This window comes from Drosophila arizonae, chromosome 2 (assembly GCF_054131065.1).
Source record: "Drosophila arizonae isolate 15081-1271.41 chromosome 2, UAZ_ARI_1.0, whole genome shotgun sequence".
Classification (NCBI taxonomy): domain Eukaryota; kingdom Metazoa; phylum Arthropoda; class Insecta; order Diptera; family Drosophilidae; genus Drosophila; species Drosophila arizonae.
The window spans coordinates 8,397,784-8,422,575 of NC_142922.1; the positions used below are offsets into that span (position 1 = coordinate 8,397,784).

The 24,792-nt window shown below is 43.7% G+C and overlaps 3 protein-coding genes across 7 annotated transcripts; 1 reads left to right on the forward strand and 2 right to left on the reverse strand.

Moving 5' to 3' along the window:
- Positions 1-633: 633 nt before the first annotated feature.
- Positions 634-3,338, forward strand: Hpr1 (THO complex 1-like protein Hpr1). Its single transcript, XM_018000467.2, has 5 exons — positions 634-866; positions 934-1,617; positions 1,680-1,999; positions 2,059-2,361; positions 2,431-3,338. Exons 1-5 carry the CDS (start codon positions 789-791, stop codon positions 3,233-3,235), a joined length of 2,190 nt encoding a protein of 729 aa, XP_017855956.1. The 5' UTR covers positions 634-788; the 3' UTR covers positions 3,236-3,338.
- On the reverse strand, positions 3,261-8,562 carry LOC108608868 (uncharacterized). Of its 3 annotated transcripts, none has more exons than XM_089474794.1 (5): positions 8,080-8,562; positions 6,673-6,958; positions 4,048-4,722; positions 3,926-3,961; positions 3,261-3,861 (listed from the first exon to the last, which is right to left on the reverse strand). In XM_089474794.1, the coding sequence occupies exons 2-5, from the start codon at positions 6,724-6,726 to the stop codon at positions 3,340-3,342; spliced, it is 1,287 nt and encodes a 428-aa protein (XP_089330920.1). In that variant the 5' UTR covers positions 6,727-6,958; positions 8,080-8,562; the 3' UTR covers positions 3,261-3,339. The 3 variants fall into 3 exon arrangements, with proteins under 3 accessions (XP_089330920.1, XP_017855957.1, XP_017855958.1); XM_018000468.2 differs by lacking the exon at positions 8,080-8,562 and adding an exon at positions 7,256-8,027; XM_018000469.2 differs by lacking the exons at positions 6,673-6,958; positions 8,080-8,562 and adding an exon at positions 4,790-5,056.
- A 1,557-nt stretch (positions 8,563-10,119) lies between these two features.
- On the reverse strand, positions 10,120-19,742 carry LOC108621488 (uncharacterized). Of its 3 annotated transcripts, none has more exons than XM_018018828.2 (5): positions 18,823-19,742; positions 18,456-18,746; positions 15,901-15,948; positions 14,659-15,048; positions 10,120-14,614 (listed from the first exon to the last, which is right to left on the reverse strand). In XM_018018828.2, the coding sequence occupies exons 2-5, from the start codon at positions 18,529-18,531 to the stop codon at positions 14,139-14,141; spliced, it is 990 nt and encodes a 329-aa protein (XP_017874317.1). In that variant the 5' UTR covers positions 18,532-18,746; positions 18,823-19,742; the 3' UTR covers positions 10,120-14,138. The 3 variants fall into 3 exon arrangements, with proteins under 3 accessions (XP_017874317.1, XP_017874316.1, XP_017874318.1); XM_018018827.2 differs by having other exon boundaries at positions 18,819-19,742; XM_018018829.2 differs by having other exon boundaries at positions 10,120-14,587; positions 18,819-19,737.
- Positions 19,743-24,792: the final 5,050 nt, after the last annotated feature.

Sequence of the window (24,792 nt, forward strand, 5' to 3'; positions counted from 1 at the left end):
TGGACAAGTGTGAACATTATCTTCAAGCTAAATTAATGCTGAAACAATTTAGAAACCAACCTTCCTAATGCCTAATTTTAACCATATAGTTTTACTTTAACTAGCGAATGATTGAAACTCTCCACAAATAATAATAATTGAACATTTTCTAGTTTTTAAGTGGCAGACATAGAATAATACAATTATAATTATAGTACGGCAAAGTATTTTAAATCCAACAGATGGAACAATTATGAGTAACTAGTGTTTAGTAGTTTCAATAATTTACACCACCCTAAACAAAATAAAGCGAATGCAAAATATAAACGAACAAAGCTAACAAAATTAAAAAATAAACGAAAGCAATAAAAACCTGTAACATTTATGCTTGTAACAAGTTGTAACTATGTTTTAAGGAGCAATTATAGCAATAATGATATACATACATATAAATATATAATTTTCCGAGAAAGTTAATAAACATTAAACGCGTACAAAACGGAGAATATAATTAACACTATTTTTCAATTGCATATTTGAAAAGCGCGCCAACAGTACCAAAACTCACCCCCAAGTGTTGTTAAGTAACTACTAGATATTTAGTATTTTACCATATACAAATAATAAATTTCGACAAAAATACCAAATATATGTACCAATGTGGCCATGCGCTTTGAATAGTGTTGAAAATACAGCAAGTTGGCAGCACTGTTTCGTTTCGAGCTACATTGTAACTATTACTTTTCATTTGCCAACAATTGTTTGAAATTTTAAACTAAAGCAAAAGTAATCAAATATAAGCACTAAGAATGAGCACGCAATCAGCATTGGCCGACGGTACAGCCACGAAGTCGGCCAATTTCTTTGCGCTACAGGCGGCATTCGAGGTGAGTATCAACAAATTTTGGGAACTGCTGCACCGGCAAATGTAAATTCTTCATTCGTTGCTTGCAGAGCGCCCTGGAGCAGGCGATTGCCGAGAATGATGTGGAACAGTTGATCAAAGAGTATCACAGTTTTCGTGCTAACTCCGAGCACGACAAACGCTCGCCCATGGACCAGGCGTTTCGGGAGGTGCTCATGAAGCGCTTGAGCGACGATGTCGAACGGATTGGGGCGCTTGTGCGTCTCTCTGTGGACGCGGCGCGTGCAGAAATTGTATCGAACACAATCCCAGTTGTATTGCTTGGGGATACCTTCGATGTGGTTACGCTAAACAAGTGTGAGCTCATTTTCAAGTTTGTGGAAGATCTCGTCGAGGTCTGGAAGGAGGAGATCTTCTTTGCGTCGTGCAAGAACAATTTGCTTCGCATGTGCAATGATCTACTGAGGCGTTTGTCTCGCACACAGAATACCGTTTTCTGTGGACGCATTTTACTCTTTCTCTCCAAGTTCTTTCCCTTCTCGGAGCGCTCTGGCTTGAACATTGTGTCCGAGTTCAATCTGGATAACTTTACTGAGTACGGTCTGGATAGCAAGGACCACGACGACCTTGATAACAAGGAACTGGAGGATACGGCTGAGGATATACCGCTAAAGATTGACTACGATTTGTATTGTAAGTTCTGGTCGCTACAGGACTTCTTCCGCAATCCCAATCAATGCTACAGCAAAGCGCAATGGAAGATGTTTCAAATGGTAAATTACAAAATAATCACCGATTGCACAGGATAGCTTTAGCGTGTGCTTTATCTAAACAGCACGCCGAGACCATACTGCAGTCATTTTTGAGCTTTAAACTGGAAGATATACGCCAGAATACCGATTCCAATAGTGCAAATAGTGCCAATGGCTCCAGTGGCGACGCAGGCGCACAAATGATGGATGTAGATGTGGACGATGCTGCAGTCGATGCAGCTGCTTCGATGGCTGTGCGCAAGGAAACGAATTTCTTTGCCAAATTCTTGACCAACCCCAAATTGCTCGCGCTCCAGCTGTCCGACTCGAATTTCCGGCGTGCCGTATTGGTGCAATTCCTCATACTGTTCCAGTACTTGCAGGTCAGCGTCAAGTTCAAAATGTAAGTAGCCAATTTGCCCCACACGCCTGCAGACATTCAGAGCTTTCATTGATTCATAGTGACACCTACACCCTGACGAGTGCTCAGTCCGATTTCATCAAGGAGACGGAGCAGCGCGTGTACAAGCTGCTGGAGGAAACGCCTCCGAATGGCAGGCGTTTCGCGCGCACTGTGCAGCATATGCTGCAACGCGAGGAGATGTGGAACAATTGGAAAAACGATGGCTGCAAGGAGTTCAAGAAACCCGAGGAGCCAGAGCCCACCGAAGAAGAGTCGAAGCCTTCACCCCCAAAGCGTGCCAAGCGGCCACTGGGCGATTGCCTGCGCGAAGCGGCACGCAATGGCAAATTCTATTTGGGAAAGTAAGTGCCGTCCGTCCATACGTGCGTTTATATATATAGATATATATATCTAATCATTTCATTTATTAGTGACAATCTGACTCGGCTGTGGAACTATTCGCCCGACAATTTGCAGGCCTGCAAGAGTGAGCAGCGGAACTTTTTGCCTCAATTGGAGACGTATTTGGAGACGCCGTATGACAAGACCGATCCGGCTTTCGAGTGGCGTGCCTTGCGCCTGCTAGCCCGCCAAACACCACATTTTTTCACATTCGTGACGCAACCGTCGTGTAAGATAGCCGACTATCTGGATGTGGTGCGCAAACGTTTGGCGCGCGAAAAGGAGCTGGCTAAGCAGATAAACACCGCAGCAGCGAATGCCTCGGAGCACAACAATGGTTTGGCAGCCAGCAGTGCACCAGCTGAACAGGAGCATGACGCTTCGGTAGCATTGCAGGAAACGGAGCCAGAGCCCGACCTGGAGGTTGAGGACCCCGAGCCCGTGGTCGAGGAAGCGGACGAGCCACCGGCACATGAGAAGCCGCTGATGGTGACAGCCGCCCACATCGAGGAGATAACACCGTTGATAGGCGAGCCCTGGATGAAGGTGGGCAAGAAGATCGGCTTCAGCAATGACGAGCTGCTCTTCTTTCAAATGGAAAATCCTACGCCGGGCGTGGCCTGCATGAAGATGTTGACCAATTGGATTTCAGACGACGACGATGCCACGCTAGAGAACTGGGCCTACATGCTGGAAGGCCTGGAAATGCACAAGGCAGCGGATGCCGTAAAGGCGATCATCGAGCGCGAAAAGGCGGGCAGCACACAACCGCAGCCCCAAGCCGAGGCTCAGCCGGATGCGAACAGCAATGATGTGGAAATACTGTCGGACTAGCAAAGGGAAACAACACGATCAATAATTAATTTTATGCTGTTATATATTCATCGAATCCTTTATCACATGTAATAAACGGGCATAAGTCAATGTCCCAAATCTAGTTAACGATTCCTTACTGGCGGCTGCGGCGGGTTCTTGCGCGGCTTGTTGTGCTCCATTGTGGCACAGCGGGGAATATGGCGCTCGGCGGCCTGCTCATTGAAACGTCTGCCGCAATGCGGGCACTGGATGTAATCGGGATTCTCTGAAGGCGGCGGCGGTGGCAAATCACTGAGTTTGCCGCCACGTGCCAAATGGGCCTGCACCTTTTTGGCAGCCCGTATGGCCTCAATGAATTCCTCGTGCTTCTTGCGCCAGTTGCTCTTCTTAACGCCAGTCTTGAGGCCCTTCTGCTGGGCGGCACTGCTATATGTGGACTGTGAACGACTCAGGTTCGACTTCTGCTGCCCCTTGTTGTACTTCTCGTTGTCTGTGCCCTTCACCCGCTGCTTGGCGGCATCGAAGATCTTGCGCTTCGTGTTCATGGTTCGCTGGCACACATCCTCGTGCTTGGCTAGGCGATCGATGTTGAAGTGACGGCCGCAAAAGCGGCACGTTTTTGTACCTTCTGGAGGAGCAGCATCCTGCAAGCCAGACGGCACAATGTCAGTATATATGGTAATATATTCATGGATTAGCGACACTTACCATTTGAATTTTGGTAACTGGAGATTTAGGTTTAACCTAGTGCCGTTTGTAATAATACATGATTTAAATGATATAGACTTTGAATGCTCGAGCGTAGCCAAGTCGATGCTAACGTGACTTACCTGACGCCCCTTTGGCGCTGAAACGCGTCCCCTCTCCGACAGTGGAGCTCGTGCGTTGGGCGAGCGGGCAGCTTGCATTGTCGGTGTGGTTGCGGTCGCTGTTGCTGTTCTTGTTGTTGCTGTGGTTGCTGTGGATCTAAAGGTCTTGACCCTGGCGCTGCTTGGGGGCGAAGAATTTGCGCGCATTGGCATCTCCTTCTCCTTCTTGGGTGGCGTTTTGCGTGTTATCACTGGCCTCAAACGATTTGCATTTATCAGCGTGCCCGCAGCATTATATTTGTTGTTGTTGTTGTTGCTCTTGGTGTTGCTGCTACTGCTGTTGTTGTTGTTACTGTCACTGCTCAAATTTCGGCCAGAGACTGGCTTCTCTTTGAGGCTCATTGTGGAAAGGCCTTTGGTAATCTGGTGCTGCTGGTGCTGCTGGTGCTGCTGGTGCTGCAGCTGCTGCTGTGGCTGCTGTGGCTGCAGGCTGTGTGTGCGCGAGGTGTCCCCAATGGGCTTGAGCGGATTGCTGCGATCAATGCCGGCGCCACGGCGCCTCTCGTCAAACATCTGACGCACTTTGCCATTGCCTATCAGGCGGCTGGTGGCGGCCCTGGGCGAAGCAGCACCAGCCTGGTTTAGTTCCTGGCGACGCTGCTCCTGCTCCTCCTGTGTTTTCTGCTGGAAGCGCATCTGCAAGAAATGGCAATGGGCATTAGTACAAGGGAGTCCACCAGTGACCTGGCTAAGCGGCTGTTACAGGTGCCGAATTGCTGTTGCTGTTGCTGGCGTGATGGGGCGGCAGATGGCTAAGCGCCTCCACCAGCCGCCGGGCTGCCCATGATTCATTGAGCTTCAGCGGCATTATGTGATCATGCAGAGAGTCCGACATTAACTCGTAATAGTCAACGATTTCGTCCTCGTCCGGCTGCGACATGCTGCCCATGCATGCGGTTCGTGCGAGGCGCGCGTGTCGACTAAAACCTACGTGGAACTGGACATTAGCCAGTCAGTTAGTTCCCCGAGTGGTAATTAACTGAATGTATGCACTGCTGTATATACAGACATACGTGTGTATGTAGGTGTGTGTGGCTTCACTCGTTTGTCTATTGAAAGTTCCGATGAGCCAGCCAAACCCACCCAATCGTCCATTAAACTGAATCTGTGTGTGTCCACTTACATGCCGCCAGTACATAAAGCCGCGGGCCACCCGACCCGCCTGCACGAAGCTAACCCTGGCGGCCGTCTTGGTTGGCTTGGCAAAGTAGTTGGGGGTGGCGGGCATGTTGCCTTGCTCAATCCCTGGAGTTGCTGTGGCCAGCCATGGCCAGCCAGCGGACAGAAAGAGGCGCTCCGCCCAGCACAAATCGTTGAAATTGAACAAAATTGTTTTCCTAAGATTGAGCACTTGACAAACTAGCGAGCCAGTTGGCAGTTGTTGTTATTCGATTGTTGTTGCTGTTGCTGTTGCTGTTGCTGTTGCTGCATGCCAATAACAAAAATCAATGACTGCAATGCGACCCCAAGGGTTGCCATGGAGCTGGAGCGGAGGGCGGCCCCTTGGGCTAACAATAAAACCTGTCGGAAACGGGCACGACAGAGAGTGTGTGTGAGAGAGAGAGAGAGAGCAGAAAAGGACTATCCAGCAAAGCCATGCAACATTTGTTGCACACTCGAATAACAGGCGAGCAGGCGGCAGGCAAAGCCGCCCGTAAAGGTGACAAAGCTCACGGGGTGTATGCCATTCCCCAGGGGTTTTTCCCGACGACACCTGAAGCCGTCCCAAATCAGCGATATAAATCTCGAGCAACAATTTTCGAGCTTGTTTTGTGCCGTTGACGTGAATGTGTCTGTGTGCGTGCGTGTGTGTGAAAGGTAGCTGTGTGCCAGTGTGTGTGGGAGGTAGCCTTTGCGTTTGTGTGTGTGTGTGTGTGTGTGTGTGTCAACTACTTACTTGACAATGTTACATGTTTATATAGGGTATTTAAATACGGTATTCTATGTTCATGCATATATACATACAGTCAATATGTGAACGAATTAATGGATATGGATGTATGTGGGTACACCTTGTACTTAAATAATTTCCAAGTATTTAATTAAACGCCCAGTATACAAAATAATATATGAAATATAATGTGTTTCAAACAAGATAAGCGAAATGTCAACTGTGCAAGTCTTTTGTCCAGCAATCATCAATGAGAATCTCTAGCTGGCTGTCATAAATATGATTGTTTATTAATCGAATTTGGATAGAGTGATGTCAGACTATCACTGAGAGAGCATCAAATGAAGGGAGAGAGAGAGAGCGAAAGTCTTAGCTATTAACAATTCCTACAACACCTCTATTGTTATTAATTCTTATTTAAACTGTTCGTCTTGCCAAATTTGGGAGCTGAACTTAATGGGCTGGGAAACAACCAAAACAAGAGCCAGCATTGGGGTCCAGTGCCACATAATGAATTTCAAGTCTAGACAAGAAGATCTAGCATCAGCTGGTGGCCATGTATGGAGCGCTACGGAAATTGACAGTCACACTGACTGTCGGCCAATCGCCGAAAATTGGGGGCGGAGTATAATTAATGGCCAGTGGATGGAGCACAGTGCGCTCGGCACGCTTCCTGTCAAACTCGGCGAACTTACCCGCATTTGTGCCAGCCTTGAGGTTGGGTAATTAGAGGCATCTTGTGACGCCATCACCAAATAAAGCCTGCTCTCCCTCTTTCTCTCTTTGTCTCTGTCTCTCTCAAAGCTGAGTCTCAGCGGAGGCTGGTGTGGGCAGCAGCAGTCGGCGAGGGAATCGGCGCTGACGATGACGCGGCACAGCTGCTTGGTTTGGAGTGTAGACCCGGCTTAAGCTCAGCGGTGAGTCACGCACAAGCGTCTATGAGAGTCTTGGAGTCTTGCGTTGCGCTGTGCCTAAAAATAGCTGTAAAACAAAGCCAAAAAAAAGCGAGAGAATTTTGAGTAAGTTGAGCGGCATTTGAGCTCTGTTAGCTCTGAGCTGTAGCTGTGCGTGTGCGCCAGGAGGCGTCAAGGCAATTGTTGTCGCGTGGGCAGCCCATCTGGAAGTCGAAGATCAAGTCGAGATCGAAGCTGGAAGCCGTACCCAGTTGCTGGCAGCCTTCGCTCGTATCGTGGGCCGTGGGCCGTCTGCGACATTCAGTTGCTCCAAAAATGGGCTGCTCAATGAGCAAACTAATTGAATTGAGTTTGATTCGCTTACCGAATTGAATGAACTACGGTTAATACTCCTCGCAGGCCTCACATACATGCATACATGCATACATACAACCATATGTATGTGCGTGTGTGTATAGGTATATTTATATCTATATATATGTATTATGTATATGCTCCGTAAAAGCGCGTGAACGAGTGCCAAAAGAACCTTGCTCCTGTTTCAAAGCGTTGCTGGGTACAATTTAAGAGTCGAATTTCCTAATAAACTGCTATTGAGGTGATGTATAAAGCTCCCGAAATATAATCATGTCAAGTTTCTGCTTGCTTCCGAATTTAATATTTTATTTTTATTTTTTTTTAAACACTTCTGTAACGACCCGGATACTTTTACAGTTTAGTCGGAGCCCACTAAGAAGCGACTTTGAAAGGCGAAACTTTCAATGAAATGAAATGGCACACTTTAATGATCATATTTAAATAATAATGCGATAAGCTGCATATAAATAAATTTTCAGATTTACATAAATCTGACTTGAAAGCTGTTAGTCCAGATCTCTGACATTGCCTAAACTCTAAGATTACACACAGATATCGTATGCAATGAGATAATCTTCGATGAAAAACAAACTGAATTGATTTATCCCACACGCTTGGCTTAGGGCATTCAGTAGTCGGCATTGCCGCCCACGGCGAGTACACAAAGCAATTAATTTATGTTTATTTTTTGGCACACGTTCGAAACTAACAGTTTGTGTGAGTGTGTGTATGTGTGTGTGTGTGTGTGTGTTTTGAGGTGTTTTATGTGTGTTGGCATTCGGCTGCGCCAAGTGCTTTGATTTGCATAACTTTGAAGCTGAAGCAACTTACCTATGCGCTGACTCTTGTTGAGGAATGTTTGCTACAGGGAAAGACAGGCAAATGTATACACTCACACACGCACACTGACACACACACTAACAGGGCTTCAGCCTGCTGGTCAATTCACGTCAAATTCCACTCGAGTTTATTGACACAGTTCAACGTTGGTTAGACTTTATAATGCATGCCTTTTGAAAGTGGGACACAGGATAGCGTCAGCTGGTCAAGCTGACAGCGGGCCTCTGCAATTACGCATACGTCGCGTGCGCCCGAGCCAATATGCTAAACTGGCTAACTGGCTAAATCTGTGCCACTCGTCGGCCGGCTTGGACTGTTTGCTTAGAAGCTTGTACGCTAACTGAGACAAAGATTGCGGCCGCACACAAAGCCAGCCAGCCAGTCAGCCAGCCAAAGCCAAAGCCAAAGCCAAACGGTTAGCGTCAGTCGAACAAGTTGTGAGCAGCTGCAGGCAGAGACTGAGGCAGCGACTGAGGCAGAGCCAACCGAGTCGCCGAGAGTGCACTGATCGCTGTTGATGACGCGACACTCTCAACGTATGTGGATGGCGTGTCCAGTGGGCGTGGCACGCTGTACATCTGTTGCAAATAAAATAAAATACTTAAATGAAACGAAGCTTTTGTTAATCCACAAATATATATACATATATTTATCGCTCGATTGTTACTGCTGTTCATTTTCTGTTCTTTGGTATATGAAATCAACGTTTACTTATGTTTCTTTATGTTTTTGTTTTCAGTTTCAACTTTAATTCTCTATCAACTTGTTGCTCACATCGCAAAGCTCGTCTGGGTGCTTGAGTACATATTAGGAAGTGTTTCTCTAAACCAACCTAAATCATAATAATCAATCATATGTTACTGGTGTGAGCTGACCCCAGACACAGAGCTGTCTGATATTCTAAGTGACCTGGCACCATCGTTAACAAATTCATATAAATTGCGTCTATTAGCATGGGAGTGCACTCAGTCAGGGTATTTGAACTTCAATAAGTAATGCTTGCCATCCACACTCATATTGCTCGCATTGCGTTTCTTTGCTCATCATTTGTTTATATAACAATTATTATTCATTACTTTTCTGTTGTTTAGCTTTTACTGCGGTTTTGAAACCTAATAAGTTCGCGTTTTGCCTTGCGTCTTGTTTACTTATTTCATTTTTTTATTTTTTATTATTTGTTTTTTGAGCGAATTTTCATAATTTTGTTTCTCTTTAACAATTTTATACATATGCATGCATACATATATATCCCATGAACTAATACAACGTATGTGTGAGCTCTCTTCGTGGTCTTAGCGAATCACTTAATAACTCTTCAAAATATATATATATATATAACTTCATTTTCTTTGACTCAAATGCGAGTTCGTGAGTTTTCGTGCGTTTTGCCAACATTTTGAAACTGACTTTTCTGCTTTTCTTTTTTATATGAATTGGTTTTTTTTTTTTTTTAAATACATTTAAATTTGCGTTTGTTTTTTGTATATATACTGGATTAAAAATATAGACACCGTGTACATTCATATAATGTATTAGATTACAGATATCGTTTTACCATTGTCTTGCTCTGTCATAGTCGTAATCGTAAACATGGCAATACCAACAGCAAAAGACTTTTCAAGTGTAGGGAATCGTGTCTCCAATATGAAAAGCTAATGTATATACATACATACATGCTATATACCTACATATATACGTTTGTATTTCCATTTGAACTGTAGGTAGTGTGTTGTATGTGTGTGTGAATTATTAACAATTTACGATCTCATTTAGTTTACTATAGGCTCTCTGAGGTTCTCTATAGGATTTCCTGCGTGTGGTATTGTTTTGTATACTGTGTATATAAGCTGCTTACATTGACTAGTGCTGTGTGTATACATTTGTATTTTGCTAAAATCGAATACAAACTTTACAGCGCTTACAAATACAATTAAGGATTCAATTATAAATACACACTCACATGCATAGCATTCGAAGCCAATTACATTACACTAAACCAATGACACGGCAACGTCAACATCAAATTCAATCTTGTTTTTTTTTTTGTTTCTTTTTTTTTTTTTTTTTTGTAGCAACATCAACAGCAGTGTCGGCTGACAATCAACAAGAACTACTTATTATTTGTTTCATATAACATGCGAACCATGCCTTGGCCCAGGAGTCGTATACGCAATCTGACAGACATACGCAAAGCTGACCCAAAGCAGTGGCTCGCATCATTCTGCTCCAATCAATTAATTGTCTTTCTATTTCATTTGCCCTTCCCAAGACAAACACACATATATATACATATATGTATATGTATACATATGTGCATATGTCTGAGGATTCATCATTTTACTCAGTTCAACTTTGTTGCATCTTTACAGAGTTACAAATCATAAACTTTGGCCTTTCGAAAAACATTTGAAATGCATATTTGACGTGTACAAGTGATCTACAAAAAATTTACATTTATCTAAAATCATTTTTTCTCTTTACATATATATATATTCTTTTGCTTGATTTTTTTTTTTTTTTTTTGCGTGTTTAATAAACATTATAAAATATGCTTGGCAATAAATAAAGACCGGAGGACTAATGTACAATTTCTATGTACGTATACAAATACATACATACATATATATATATATATCCAAGTACTCTATATTTAAAACCCGACTTTGGACCTTCTCAATAAACGGTTGTCACTTAGTCACGGAGTTCTTGTGCGATGCTTGCGGCTACTTTAAGATGCTTCTATGCTAGATGCTTTCTAGTACAGTTGCCACAAAAAACTCCTGCCATCGACCCGATCAATTTCCATATCAAGTGCGAGGCATCGATATCGATATCGATATCGATATCAAGCACTATTATGTACTATTGCTCCTGTTCCTAACCAAACGCAAGTCAATGCAAAGCCTATTAGATTTGTAATATGTTTTAACTTCATTCTTTATATCCGTGATTGTCGAAGTTGGTTTTGTGTTGACTTTTCTTTTTCTTATATCTTCATTTTATATATTTTGCCTATTGATTTTATTTTTTTTTTTCTTTTTGTTGGTATTCAAGTAATTCATAAATTGATGAATTGATGCAATTTTTCGTCGCTTCCTTTTCCTACCACGAATCGCTTGACTTTCACACTGAATTTCATTTCGCTCACACTTCAGACTACAAGATAAAGCTGGCGATAGGCTCGTACTACCATAAGCATATCGCTCAGCTGTCGCCAGTTTGTACTACTACAATACATAATATAGATACTTTTCTAAACAATTTAAAGCCAACATTCAATGCGCTCTAATTTAACGTCTAAACGACAATTGCTTAAGTCTTTTAGTCTACATTATTTTGTGATTTTTTTTTGTTTTGTGGTTTTTTCTTTTTTTTCTATTACAATTTTTTTTTTGTTTTGCTTTTTATTACATTCACATAACATTTATATATATATAATTGTATTCTTGTTTCTTTATTTATTTTCTTCTTTTTTTGGTATTAATTTACCAATCTCTTGTGTGTTGAGATGTTGTTTGACTAAAGCTTCTGTTACCTATGCAAGCACGTGGCTGAGGCTTTGGTTGTAGTTTGTTTGTTTGTCTTTTGGCTGTGTTTATTGGCTTTTGTCGACTCCGGGAATTGTGTGCTAGACACACATACGTAAGTACATATTCGTGTGTTGGTTAAAGTCTGCACATGCAGATGTTAGGCAATGGCTACTACCACCCTACGGAGTAGCCGCACACTTATTATTTGTCATTATCTGAGACACAAAATGGGAGAGAGAGAGACCGAGAGAGAGAGAGAGACACTCTACTTTTCTGGTTACCCGTAATATCAAACATTTTTCTTGACTTATCTTGTTTTCGGTTTGTTTTGTTTTTAACATTTTTTTTTTTTTTTTTTTTTTTTTTTTAATTTTCAACACTATGAATACCTGCACAAATGTTTTGTTTCATTTTGTATTTGTCTAGGTAAATATATTTGGTTTTCAACAATTTTTAATTAAATTTCTATGTTTTCTGTCCATAAAGACACAACTATTCTATCATTACATCTCTTAATATTCTTGTTCAAGGTTTCCGTAGCGGCGTTTTTTGTGCACTTGTGCACAAAAATGTTCAAAATTTGCAAAATTTTATATTTATTTTTATTTTTCTAAGCCCCTTAAGGGTTTATGTTTGTTTGTCGAAAATTACCCTAGTGTGAACTGTGATGATGTGAACTTTTTTGGTGAGTTTGGAATGACCGTTTCATTAATCTGATATTAGGAATAAAAGCCCCTGACATAAACAAAAAAGTTTAAAAATTCTTAGAATTGGAAGTCATTCATAGATAACAAAAAATCAGATGTTTAGAAATGGTAATGGTAATGGTATCTTAGAGATACTTAATCTTATCAAAATCTTTAATTCCTAACATCGAGATCTACGGCACGTTTTTGGTTTTGGCAACTTAAAACATGAATTTATGTGTATTTTTTGTTGTACCTTAACGTATTTTTTGAATATACATATATATGTATATATTCATAACAATATACACTTGTAAACTTCTATACAAACTATTTTTAAATACGAACTCAACTCATTGTCGTTACCCCTCGCAGTGAGTGACTATAGCAGGATACTAATAGAACCACTGTGCAACAAGGATAACGATTTCTTTGTAATGGAAAACATATTTAAGATGAGATACTATAGGTATCGATCATAATCGATAGTTATGGCATCTCCAAGAGACTGAACTTCATCGGGAGATTCAGCTCGAAATGGAACGGCCTGCAAAGGACAGACCTGAAATCATAAATAGAGGTTTGATTCGATATACGTACATTTTTCTTCTTCTTAGTTTTCTTTGTGTATATTTGTATAATTATTACTAATACTATATTATTTGTTTGTTAATATTTTATCAGTACGGGTGGGCTGGTGTTATTTAGTTTTTTCAAACTGGCCTGGGTGTGCTTGGATTATTCATATGAATATGAATTCTTACTAGGATTAACTGTGTATATTTCAATAACCTGGTTTTCCTCTTGCCTGATGTTAGTTCCATTACATTCTATAGTATATCTATAGATAGTAGAATACAAAAGTGTGCTATGTAGCCATAGACAGTATATTCCACTCAACTCCGAATAACTATCAGTTTCGGTTAATGACCTTAATACTAAATTATAAAAATATTATAAAATGCAGATGTGTATTCTGGATGAGAGGATGAGAGAGAGAGAAAGAGACATAGAGAGAGAAAGCTCATAAAAAAGTAATTAAAATATAGTTTTGTACCATTTTGTTTTTTGGAGGCATTTGATTTGCACGAAATTGTTGCATACTTTTGGGTGCCAGGCAGCGCATGGAATTATCTCGCTTTCGCTTTGTGGGTGCTGCCAGCTTGCTGACTGCATGAGTGCGGATATGTGTGCCATTAATTAGGTTTATAATTTGGACACACACACTCGCCCCCCCAACACCCACACAGCTGGCAATAAATTGTTCTCTTTGACTTTAATTCAATGTGCTGCGCTCGCAAGCTGCAGCTTAACTTTCCAATTGGATGCAGCTCGAGCTCGCTAATTGGCAAGCTGGCAATAATAACACGCACGGCTCCAAACTCCAAACTCAATTAACAGAGCCACGCAGATGCTGCGCCCACATACAGACCAGATGGATGCACCACGTTGCGTATGCGCGATGCGTATGCGTACGTGTATGTGTATGTATGGGGGCATACATACACAAATGCATATATACATATATATACATATGTTTATATACGTCATGGAAAACACAGACATGTGCATATACATACATACATACTTATATACACACACACACACATATGTATAAACAGCTCTGTCAATTACCGCCGCCAAACAATAAACAATAATAAACAATAATGGCAAATAACAATTTAGCACAGGTAAATCTGCGAAGGTGTTGGCGACTTATCAATTCTTGGATGAGTTCCAACGTTGGTCACGTAGGCAAAGAGTTGGAGATAGTGTAGAGATAGTGTAGCTTGGGGGGAAATGGAAGCTTAGTGTGGAAGCTATGTGGATAGATTTAAAATATAAAATCGCCACAGTCCATGGCATAGTCAAAGTCCTCGCCGCCCAAATCGTCGACGCCCGACGAGTGAAAGTCAAAGCCGCCAATGTCTGTGTGATAGATGGCGCCGCTGCACGAGTTCTCCACGAGATTCGTGCAGTGTGTTGTTGGGAGTGCGTGCAGTGTGAAGGTGTCCTCGCACTGCGACCAGGTGAGGCCGCCGCTCCAGACGCCGTTGGGCAACGTGGCCCAGCCCCAGCCGTGTCCCCAGGGCAAAGCGCAGGCCAGCGATGCCTTCGAGTCCGACTTCTTGCTCAATATGGCCACGGCTGCATCGCTTTTGATCAGCGGATTCTGATTGTGGAGCATCCGCTCTGTGGTCAAAGCCGCTGAGGAGCTGCGATGGTGCCGACTGGTCTTGTGGGCCACCGACTTGCGCTGCTTCACCTCAGAGTTGGTGGGCGCTGTGGTTGACAACATAGCGTCGTGCGCTTAAGGATAATACATGGGCATGCTGTGGGATCATAATACTTACGTCTTATTCGCACCAGTGGACGACGCAATACATTCATCAGCTGGGGCTTATCCACGACCAGTTCGATTTGCGGCGGCGGCGGCAGGGTTTTCGTTATCGCCTCTATCCAATCGCCCACCTCCTGCTCCGACTTGGCCAGCATCCAATAGACCTTGGATCGCTTACGCCGCGACCCAAGTGCAATTAGCTGCGACACACTGACGCCATTGGGCAATGGCGGACGACGCGGAACTTGGCCAGTCCAATGGGCGATGGCCAGCATCTCTGGCGCTTCCTTGACCAACACCTTGCCGGTTGGCGCCGAGCGACCTGGCTCCGTAAACCAGGCCATGGTGGAGTCATCGTACAGTATAACCCATTCCTCTGACCACCGATTCCACAGCATTTGTTCTAGAAATTCATTTCAATGGAATATTTGTTGATATATCTTCGACTCAGACGTGATGCAAACGTGGTTTTTACTCTATCCACAGCAAGCTGATATATTTCATGCAAATGCAATTTTATGGATTCTGGCCATTTTGAAAAAACTGAGATTGACGTTAATGAAAAGTGGCAAAAAAAAAGAACATTTATTTGAACCAATAAAAAAACAGAGAGATGACTGCAATCTGAATGCACTCTGAGTGCAACTCGTGTCAGGGTAAATTTATAATTGATATACGAGGCATTTCTGGAAACTCGTGTGCTGTGCGTGTTCCATGTGAAACTCAATTATGCATTGTCTGAATGGATTAAGGCTAATTGGATCAGCTTTCAATTTACTGGCAAAACTTTTGTTTATAACAAGACAATGCAATTTTATGTATGTATATATAAAAGTGGGTATATACATATGTATATACGTATGTATATATCTGTACAGATATTAAATTGGATTTCCATGAAAGCCGACATTGGATGAATCCAACTGCAGTTGCCCACTCGAACCAGACTAGAAAATCTGATCTGTAGCTCAAGTTCTGAGAAATGGATGCAGCCTGTGCACTGTACTGAGAGTCCTTAGCTGCGCCATATATAATATTTATATAATACACCTATATATATTTTTGTTTATTCGATTAATTCTAAGCTGCTTAAAGGCATATCCTGGCACAGCACACGCCTAGCCATATCCTGGCTTCGCTTCTATTGTGTGGCGCATAACAATGGCGCCACAGGTAAACTTTGAGCTTTTAATTGAATTTTGCATAGCAACAGCGTGCGACAACAACAATGACTAGAATGCAAAATATTACTCACTTTTGTAGCGCAGAAGGTAGCCGCCTTTGATTTGCTTGCCCGCGCTCTCTGCAAGATGAGAATGAAATCATAATGAAATATTTGCAATAAAAATGCAATCCGATTGGAAGTTGAATTGAAAATGTCATAGCCAATTGCAGTCAGTGCCCGCTGACCTCCAGCACGCCAATCTGGACGCGTGCAGGACAGTCTCTCCCATGGAGAGTCACACTAAATGTCAGAGTGTGAAGCACTGATAAAGATGAAATTCGAATTTCCATTCTATTCCATTCACTCGACAGCAGCCCAGCCACCCCTTGGCACTCCTTATCTAGCAATTCCTGCTGAGAACATGCATAAGCTCTCTCTCTCTCTCTCTCTCTCTCTCTCTCTCTCTCTCTCTCTCTCTCTGTCTCTCTAATTAAGAAAGTTTATTAAACCCCACGCATGTCGTAATTGACAAGCTCGTTGCCAGCCCAGCAAACTAATTAACGTGACGATGATGGATCGGCCATTGCAGTGCTCCATTTTCAATGTCACAGAAAAACAGAATTCCTACCGAATGCAGCACAACGAATCTGTATGCTTGCTGTGCGCATATCGTGTGAAAGTCAATTATTCAGAGTCTGAGTGGATTACTGCATACGCCAGGCTAATTGGATCAACACTCCTTTTAATGGAAAACTGCTGTATGCATATGGACTCCGATTCAGATGCAGATGCAAATGCCGATGCAGAGTGAGTAGTCTACGGTATGCACCAAGCGAGTTCGCATAAGAAAGGTAGCTCTGAGCTCAGAGAATTCTCATAATTCCTTCATGTATTGTGCGCCTAGCCATGCCAATTAGCCGACTTTATGAACTGCAAATGAGTAAGTGGAAAGCGAACCACTACAATGGGCGTGAGCGTGGGCGTGGGCTCATTGAGTGTGCTTAACCACCGAGCCATTGAATGGTGGTTATAGATTGTCAATGCGAAAGCGCTGACGGTGCAATTGAAAACGACTTGAGGCTGTACTTGAGCTAACCCCAAACGAAATGCAGACGATGTTAGATACACACACACACAGACACATATATGCATGTACATATATCTGCATATCTGTACTTCTCATATGCACATGGGGGCAAGTGTCGACTGCGTGGGATACAGAGAGACCCAAAGTGGTTTGGGCTGCGGCAACAGAAGAACTAGGTCGCCGAAGGACACTGGGTGGTCTGGGCCAGCTGCAACAGCAGCAACAACAGCAGCAACAGCAGCAGAAGCAGCAGCAGTGAAGCAGACAGTCAACTGACAAAGGACATGCCGGACTGCGGACAACGGACAACGGACATCGGACAACGGACATGGTGTGTGCCACTTCAGTGCACGCATACAACCGCATTCATATTTCGCAGCCCACATTCCCATCTAAAGTGACAAAGCAACAGCAATTGCAAGTGGCTGCAACAGACGATGACGACGACGACGACGAAGTGGACGACGTGGACGACGTGGACAAGGACGCAGGCTCAGACGACACACGGCAGCAAAATCAACTTGTACATAATTGTTGCAGCCGACTGTGGGCGATGGCGAGCCATGGGCGATGGCGAGGCGTGGGCGGTGGGCAATGGGTGATGGGTGATGGGTGATGGGTGGTGTGTGGTGGCATGGGGAATCGCTGCAGCTGCTATGTACTTGCATGATTTATGCAAGTGAATGCTTTCGACCCACCGACAACGGCGCTGTCAGCGCCAGGAGCGCCAGTCAAGTTGGTTGCCTAGTGGATTCGTTTAACTTGCAGTAACACATAAGTGCAGCAGGCGGGTGGCAGGCAACTGGGTGGTGCTGGTGCCTGATTGTTGTCTGTGTATATGTGTGTGTGTGTGTGTGTGTGTATCTCTGCGTGTGCCTGTGTGTGTGTGTGTGTATTTGCGCTGGCGCTGTTTTAATGATTTAATGCAGTTTATGTGCTTGGGCCAATGGGCGTGGCAATGCCACTGGCGCTGATTTCAGCATAATAACTGCGCCGCTGATTTCCACTTAATAAGACGGGGCGGGGCAGAGGCGGGCGTATGTACTTACATATGTCCATAATGAGCAGGTCAACAATGGGACCGCAGCGACAGATAGAGAATCGGAAGCAGAGAGCTAAAGCCAGAGAGAAACTCAGTGCAAAACGGCGAGAGAGTGGGAGAGACAGATAAAGCGAGAGCGACCGAATTAGTGAGTGAGGGTGAGAGAGAGAGAGAGAGAGAGAGAGAGAGAGAGAGGGAGATTGCAAAAGAGAGAGAGAGAAATATATAGAGTGGCCCACGCACACCCACACACGAGTACTCAAGCACACTCACACTCACACACACACACATGCACACGCACAGTGCTGTGCGTCTGTGTTCGACTTCATTGAGGAAAATCGTTGCCAGGCCCACGCCGACGAGCAGCCAGCGAGTTTTTGTTTTTTGCAAAAAACGAGTTCAAGGGTTTGCCAGAAAATGGGGACAGCCACACTCACACACACACACTTATATATATATAAGGAATGTTGGGGCTGTGACTGCGGCTTAGACTTAGGCCAACTTATTTCAACTTACCCAAGTCATGCATTTGCTGAGATGCTGTTGAGGAGTCCTCACTTCTCGGCTTCACCTTTTTGCACATGGAGAACATGTCGATAGTGTGTGTGTGGTCTTTGTTTGATTTGTCTGTGATCGAGGTGGCGGTGTTTGTGTTTCTTTTGTTGTTGGCTGTGATTAGATTGGCAGCTTCGTTATAGGTTAATTGATAGCTAAAGCAGCTCAAGTGCTGATTGATGGTAAGTGGGTGACTAGATGGGACGCAACGTTTGCTTCATTAGCACTTCAAATGGACTCCGGCTCGGATTTCTACACAATAAAATACAAAGAAGTGATGTCAGCAACACCCGCACACCCGCACACACGCACACACACACTTACTCACTTCGACAGGGAGAGAGCCGTTGCGAGTATCCTTCAGTTGTTGCCGGGAAGAGCATAGAAAATCGCGCGTTTTCCGTTCTGAAAGTTATTGCAAGCTCACAGACACGTCAATACACACATACAAACAGACAGACACACACAGAATAAGACACAGAAACACATATGAGTACACAAATGTGTGTGTGTGTGTTTTTTTGTCGATGGTTAACGTTGCTTTCACTTTCGTTTCGCCGTTCACGTCTCCTAGTCGCTGGTGTTTGTGCTGTTGTTGTTGTTATTGTTTCTGTTACTGTTGTTGTTGTGGATGTTGTTTTGTCGAAAGTGCCAGCAACGCCTGCTCTAGGCCTAGATGGTATTGGCCCTGTGTCTGCTATCAATCGCTGGTGATGATCGAATGGGGTCCTGCCCCAGCCTCAAATCAACTGTCCAGTTGCGGTTTCTTCTGCACTTATCTCTGGCCCACTCTCCGGGGGTCCGGAGTTGATCAGGGTCCGGCACTCCGGCCAGGCATCCGCGATGATTAACAAATGCGCCTTCCTCCTGCTGGCCGTCAATAAATTCGCACTCGCAGTGGGAAGCAGAATGCGTTGCTGCAGCTCGGACTGCTGTTCAGGTAGAGCTTATTTGGAGAGCTGCTGCTGCTGCTGCTGTTGTTGTTCTTCTTCTCCTCCAATTCCACTGTGAGTAGGGACGAGAGTGCCGTTTGCCACCACAATTGCTTCTGCTTCTGCTGCTGCTGCTTCCTCCCTGGAGCTGATTGCCTGCTGTAAACTTTGGCTGGGCTTCCTCCGCTGTCGCACTTCTGTCTGGTTGAACGGTCGAAACTCGACTAACAGACGCTGCTCGTCGTGAGGCGCAGGTAAACTATGTCCGACTGTGCTGGCAGCAGCAGCAGCGCCAGCCGAGTCCTTGCCGAGTCGTTCACGAAGCGGCGTTGAAAGCTCTCGTTTAAGGACTAGGACAACACAAACATATACAGACGCGTGCTGGCAGCGGGACGGACTAGGACAACACAGACATATACAGACACATGGGCTGGGAGCGGGACGGCTTTCGCTGCTATGCTGCTGCTGCTGCTGTGCTGCTTCTTCTGCTGCTGCTGCTGTTCGTGTCCTTCAACGTCCTACAGCAACAACACTGTGCGATGCGTCGAAAGGCCGACTCCACTGGCGGCAAAACGGCAAACGGCCCGCCAAACAGATGACAGCAGACAACAGTTAGCATCCCAGCAGCAGAGCAGCCCAGCAGCGCAGCATCCCAGCAGCAGAGCAGCAGAGCAGCACGCAACTGCTGCGTCACTTTCACTCATCCTAGTTCTCACTTTCGATGAAGCTGAAGCTTTATGCTTGCTGTTGCTCTGTGTTCTCTGTCTCTCAGTCTCTATTCCGTTCTCTTTCTCTCTCTCTCGATAGCTCTCTTTCTCTCTCTCTCTCTCTCTCGCCTTCCCATTCAATGGCTAACTGGCGCTCTCCTGTGTTAGTAGGTTATGTGCACACATAGCTCTGTACATAATGTATGTGGAAATTCGTACTTGCAGTTGTCGTCGTCCTCGTCGTCGTCGTCGTCGTCGTCCTCCCCCATGTTGTCGTCGCCATCGTCTGTCACCGTTGTCTTTCACTTTCGGTGTTCATGTTTTTGGGCAAAACACAAGTGTGAATCGGGGCGGTAGGCGTTGTGGGCGGGTCGGGCCGTGTATCTGGAGTCGGAGCTGGGTATCGGGTATCGGGTTGGGTTGCTATCGCATCTATTGTGTGCGCCACCACGGGCAGCATCTGCTCGGAGTCTGTTTTTCCCAGTGATAATCGGTAATAATGCGTTGTGTCACTATTCAAATGAACGTCCAGTGAATAAACAGCTTTTGCTACAGTTGAAGCACTTTATTCACTGAGCCAACGTGACACTCTTATTTACTCACAATTAGATAAGTAGGTGAACATGCTGAATCGAAATCATATACATACATATATCATGTACGACTTCTATAACGAACAATCCTCATTGAAGAAAGTCTTTGTAAAATATTGATTTCCTTTTATTGACTGTGAAGAAGCAGCAAACTTTTCTATTTTAATATAATGGATATCTACGTTATTCTTAGCAAACATTTTTACCTGTTCGACAAACACAATAAAATTAAAAGTATGTACATACACATACATACATATGCAAGTGCTCTGCTTACTGCGCAGTTAACGCAGTTGCTGCGCTTGGGCTGCATTTTGGGGTTTGCTGATTGCAATTTATTATTGAATAACTTTTTTCTAGGTATACCCTTATACATTTTTAGAGTGTAATAATCTCTTGATTTTAAGGGACTAGAACTATGCCTAAAAAATTAAATTAAATGATCAAATATTCATAATATGGAAATATGAAGATTTATTTATAATAATTATTATCTTCTCTATTAACCAGCTGAAGATGAATGAAAGAATTATATGTCGGCGTAGACTAGAGGCGTACTAAATCGGATCTGACTATAATCTGGCCTATTTCTCAAAAATTCGAGCCTGACAATCCACAAAAGCAATCGCGAAAGCTTAGACTTTTATACGTCAAAGAGGATAGTTGAGTTAGTTGACCTCCTCCTTCGATGACCTCTATGGATAGTAAATTATAAACTTGACGTACCCTGAAGTACCCTGAAGCTCCATTTCGATGGGGAACTAAGAAGACTTGCCCTTTGTGGCTCACCTGCCCGTTCCAGGTGTTTAGCAGTGCAACGTGTGGTCACCGAAAATCTCAGTGTCGAGTGCAGTAAATGTAATGCTTGCCCACCGTCCACACACCTCGCCAGGTGGCATTTCAGTGTCAACAGCAGTAAATGTGTAAATTGAATATTGCGCTTAAGTGCTGCCGGTTGGGCTAAAATTACAGCGTGAATCTGCATAAATATCACTCAGCGTCAGTTGGACAAAAAATCATGGAAACTCACTCTTCATTTATGTCAGCATGGAAATATTGTAATTCCATAAAAAGTAAACGCATTATACATTTTTTTTCTTTTTATTATGAATCCATTAAAACGGGGGGAAATATATGTAAATATATGTATATATGTATATGTACATGTACATATGTATATGTAGTAGTTATCAAAATGGAGAGCTGAGTCGCTAGCCAGGGTCGACAGTTTGTTTATCTATATGAACTCAACATTATCGGAAATAATACATATTATTAATAATATTGGCAATACCATAAATAAATGAAATAAGTAATTGTATAGCCTTTAATCAGTGTGGGTATACCCTATATGAAAATTTAATATCTATTACACAGCTCCAGTTAAGCAGGTAGATTATCAATCTAGCTATCAGTATCAACAGGCGTAAGCTTGTGAGCCTCAGGGTAATTGGGTGATATGGAAATACTGTCAAGTGGAATATAATTAGAAATTAAGTGTTGACTTAAGATAGTAGTATATACGGGCTCAGTCATTAGTTAAGCCTTAGAGGTGAATGCCCTATAAGGTCAATGGCAAATTAATGTAAGAGTTCTCAAGTCCGAGCACTTTCAACACTTTCCCAGTCATTCTAAGATTATCTCTCATCAGTATATAATAAAGACATTTTTTTGTGTATATTTGCCAAAGAACCAATCTTTAAAATAAAAAAAAGTTGTAAGCAAAAATCTCCGTATTCATTGTACAAACCTTTACGAGTGTATGAACAGACGGACAGCTGACCAAGAATACATATACCTCATTAGGCCCACCCCCTTTCGACAGATTTATAGACTTTAAAGAGACTATTATGCCCTGTTTTCCCTTTGTTCAATAGGTGAAGGCTATCACAAAATATCTGTAAAAGTATGCAGCAAATATCTGCAATCGCTGAGCACGATATTTACTCTTTATTTACTTCATAACCGCGTATCGCTCTGTTTCGTGTGTGTTTAATTTCTGTTTGCCTAGTATTTCGATTGAAGGGCCACACAAATATGACGAGCCCTTTAGGTTCAATGGCCGGAAATTGTCTTTGATGACGCGGCCGTAATTTGCGAGCTGCGAATTCATGAATATTGATTGTTAACAAAGTTGGCCTATTTCATTGGCCACGCCCATCTGCGTGAAATTTCAAACGTGTAAATACATATTTTACAATGAAATATTTAATGTAGACTGAAGATTAAATATTATTAAATATTAATTATTAGTTTTAGCATAACTATTTTATATATTTTGGTGGGCTTTCCTAGGAAACTTCCCCCAAAACCTCTTTGCCTAGATTTCAGTGTATATTTGAGTCGGAGTCTCCCGACTATATCACGCTCATTCGCTTCGTAGTTAGACGTCAGCTGAGTATTAAAGCCTTACAGGTAGACATAATTTACTAATAGACCTATCAGTCATATGAGCCAATTAAGTTAACCACTTCTGTAGAATCCCAGTCCACATTCCTCCACAATGCATATTTCAAGGTCATGGTTTCTTTATCATCCTGCCAGGCGGCACTCATACCGCCCAGCGCACACATGCGCGCTCATATATCGTAGTTAGAGGCACAAAGGGTAATTAGTTTATGGCAGATCAAATTACAGGAGCCAAACAGCAGCCGAAGAGCTTGCCGTTTGTGGCTATGCGATATGTGCACACCTGTCAACTGCGGACGGCTCCGCCGTGGACTGGCTCTACACATGCATTATTGGAACGCTAATTGTAGCTACTCATTTAGCGCCCGATTCAAGGGCAGCGAAAGTTAACCGTGAGAGAGCAAACATTTTACCAAAGAATATTGCATTAGTGCGTTGTAACAAAATTACAAAATAAACAGTAGAGCGGCATAGCGTGAGAGCAGCGCAGCACAGCAATGGAGCTGCAGCGGTGCAGAGGGGAGCCTCTGCAGCTGGCGAAGCGCTGCGCAATAAAATCGCATTAGTGTTTGCCATGGCTACCTATGTATCTATTGACCGTAAGCCTCTTAGTGAGCAGTAGTGCGTCCCCTGATTGGTGCACCTATTGAATTATGTACACACGCTGGCAGCAACAGCAACAGCTGCAATGCAGTTGAGGCAGGTGTGGGATGGAAGAGGCGGAGGTGGCGGTGCTCACGAGCAGATCTGTCAGTCAACAAGGAGCGAAGCACTTGCAGCTACTCAACTCGTGTTGGGGCTTAGTTCATAACTGGAGCTTTGCTATGATCATTGCCAGCTGCTGATTCCTTGGCCTTAGGCCAGACAAACAGACGCACACTCCTGAGGCTGGTTCGTGCTTTTGCATCCATACGCAGCCTCGAGCCACTTAACTATTAAGCTGTCCGAAAGGGGCCTCTGGGCTGGGTGTGGGTGGTTGGGTGGTATTCACTGCTGTATTAGAGGCTTAATCTAAATGCTGGCACCTCGTTAGCGGCGACCAAAGCTCTGCATATTCGCATCAGATGTCCTTGTGAGTGGCATGAACCCGAAGCTGCAGCCATTTTTACGGCTGCTTGAGCTACTGCCTGTGCCTCCCGAGGGGCGTGTACCGTTGCAGCAGCAATAATAAATCAATTTTAGGTTTATTTCTTGTGGAAAATGTGTCACCCTTCGTGGCCTGCAGCCTCATTCAAGGACTGGGCGTTTTCACTTTCGGCTTCCAATTACACAGAGCTGCGCTCACAGATTCGTGGTTCATCTTCCACTCTCTCTCTCTCTCTCTCTCTCTCTCTCTCTCTCACTGAGTGTGTGTGTGTGAGTTAGACACGCATACATACAACAGTTTAAAGTGTATAGCATGGCTTTCGGTTTACGCCCTTTAAAGCCCGCTCACATTCCCGGCCGTGACACCGTTTCCATTGTTGAGCATTCGCTCAGCCACAGCCCCAAGAGTCTGCCGAGCATCGCTTATATATACACATATATTTGTATGTATGTATATATATATTTACTTACACATATGTATTTATCTTATCAATTGGGCGACAATCATTCCTCAAGGTAAACCCAATTCAGGCGCAGGCTTAGCACGTTTAAATGAAATTGGTCGCTCTCA

Excerpts from the sequence above, each read along its gene's own strand:
- Hpr1 (XM_018000467.2), top strand. The coding sequence starts at position 789 with ATGAGCACGCAATCAGCATTGGCCGACGGTACAGCCACGAAGTCGGCC. Across the intron at positions 1,618-1,679 it reads AATGGAAGATGTTTCAAATG|CACGCCGAGACCATACTGCA; the intron begins GTAAATTACAAA and ends TTATCTAAACAG. Across the intron at positions 2,362-2,430 it reads GGCAAATTCTATTTGGGAAA|TGACAATCTGACTCGGCTGT; the intron begins GTAAGTGCCGTC and ends TTCATTTATTAG.
- LOC108608868 (XM_018000469.2), bottom strand. The coding sequence starts at position 4,975 with ATGGGCAGCATGTCGCAGCCGGACGAGGACGAAATCGTTGACTATTAC. Across the intron at positions 3,962-4,047 it reads CAGCGCCAAAGGGGCGTCAG|GTTAAACCTAAATCTCCAGT; the intron begins GTAAGTCACGTT and ends AAACGGCACTAG. Across the intron at positions 3,862-3,925 it reads CAGTTACCAAAATTCAAATG|GATGCTGCTCCTCCAGAAGG; the intron begins GTAAGTGTCGCT and ends TCTGGCTTGCAG.
- LOC108621488 (XM_018018828.2), bottom strand. The coding sequence starts at position 18,531 with ATGTTCTCCATGTGCAAAAAGGTGAAGCCGAGAAGTGAGGACTCCTCA. Across the intron at positions 15,949-18,455 it reads TCAGCAAATGCATGACTTGG|AGAGCGCGGGCAAGCAAATC; the intron begins GTAAGTTGAAAT and ends CTCATCTTGCAG. Across the intron at positions 14,615-14,658 it reads TCCACTGGTGCGAATAAGAC|CGCACGACGCTATGTTGTCA; the intron begins GTAAGTATTATG and ends ATTATCCTTAAG.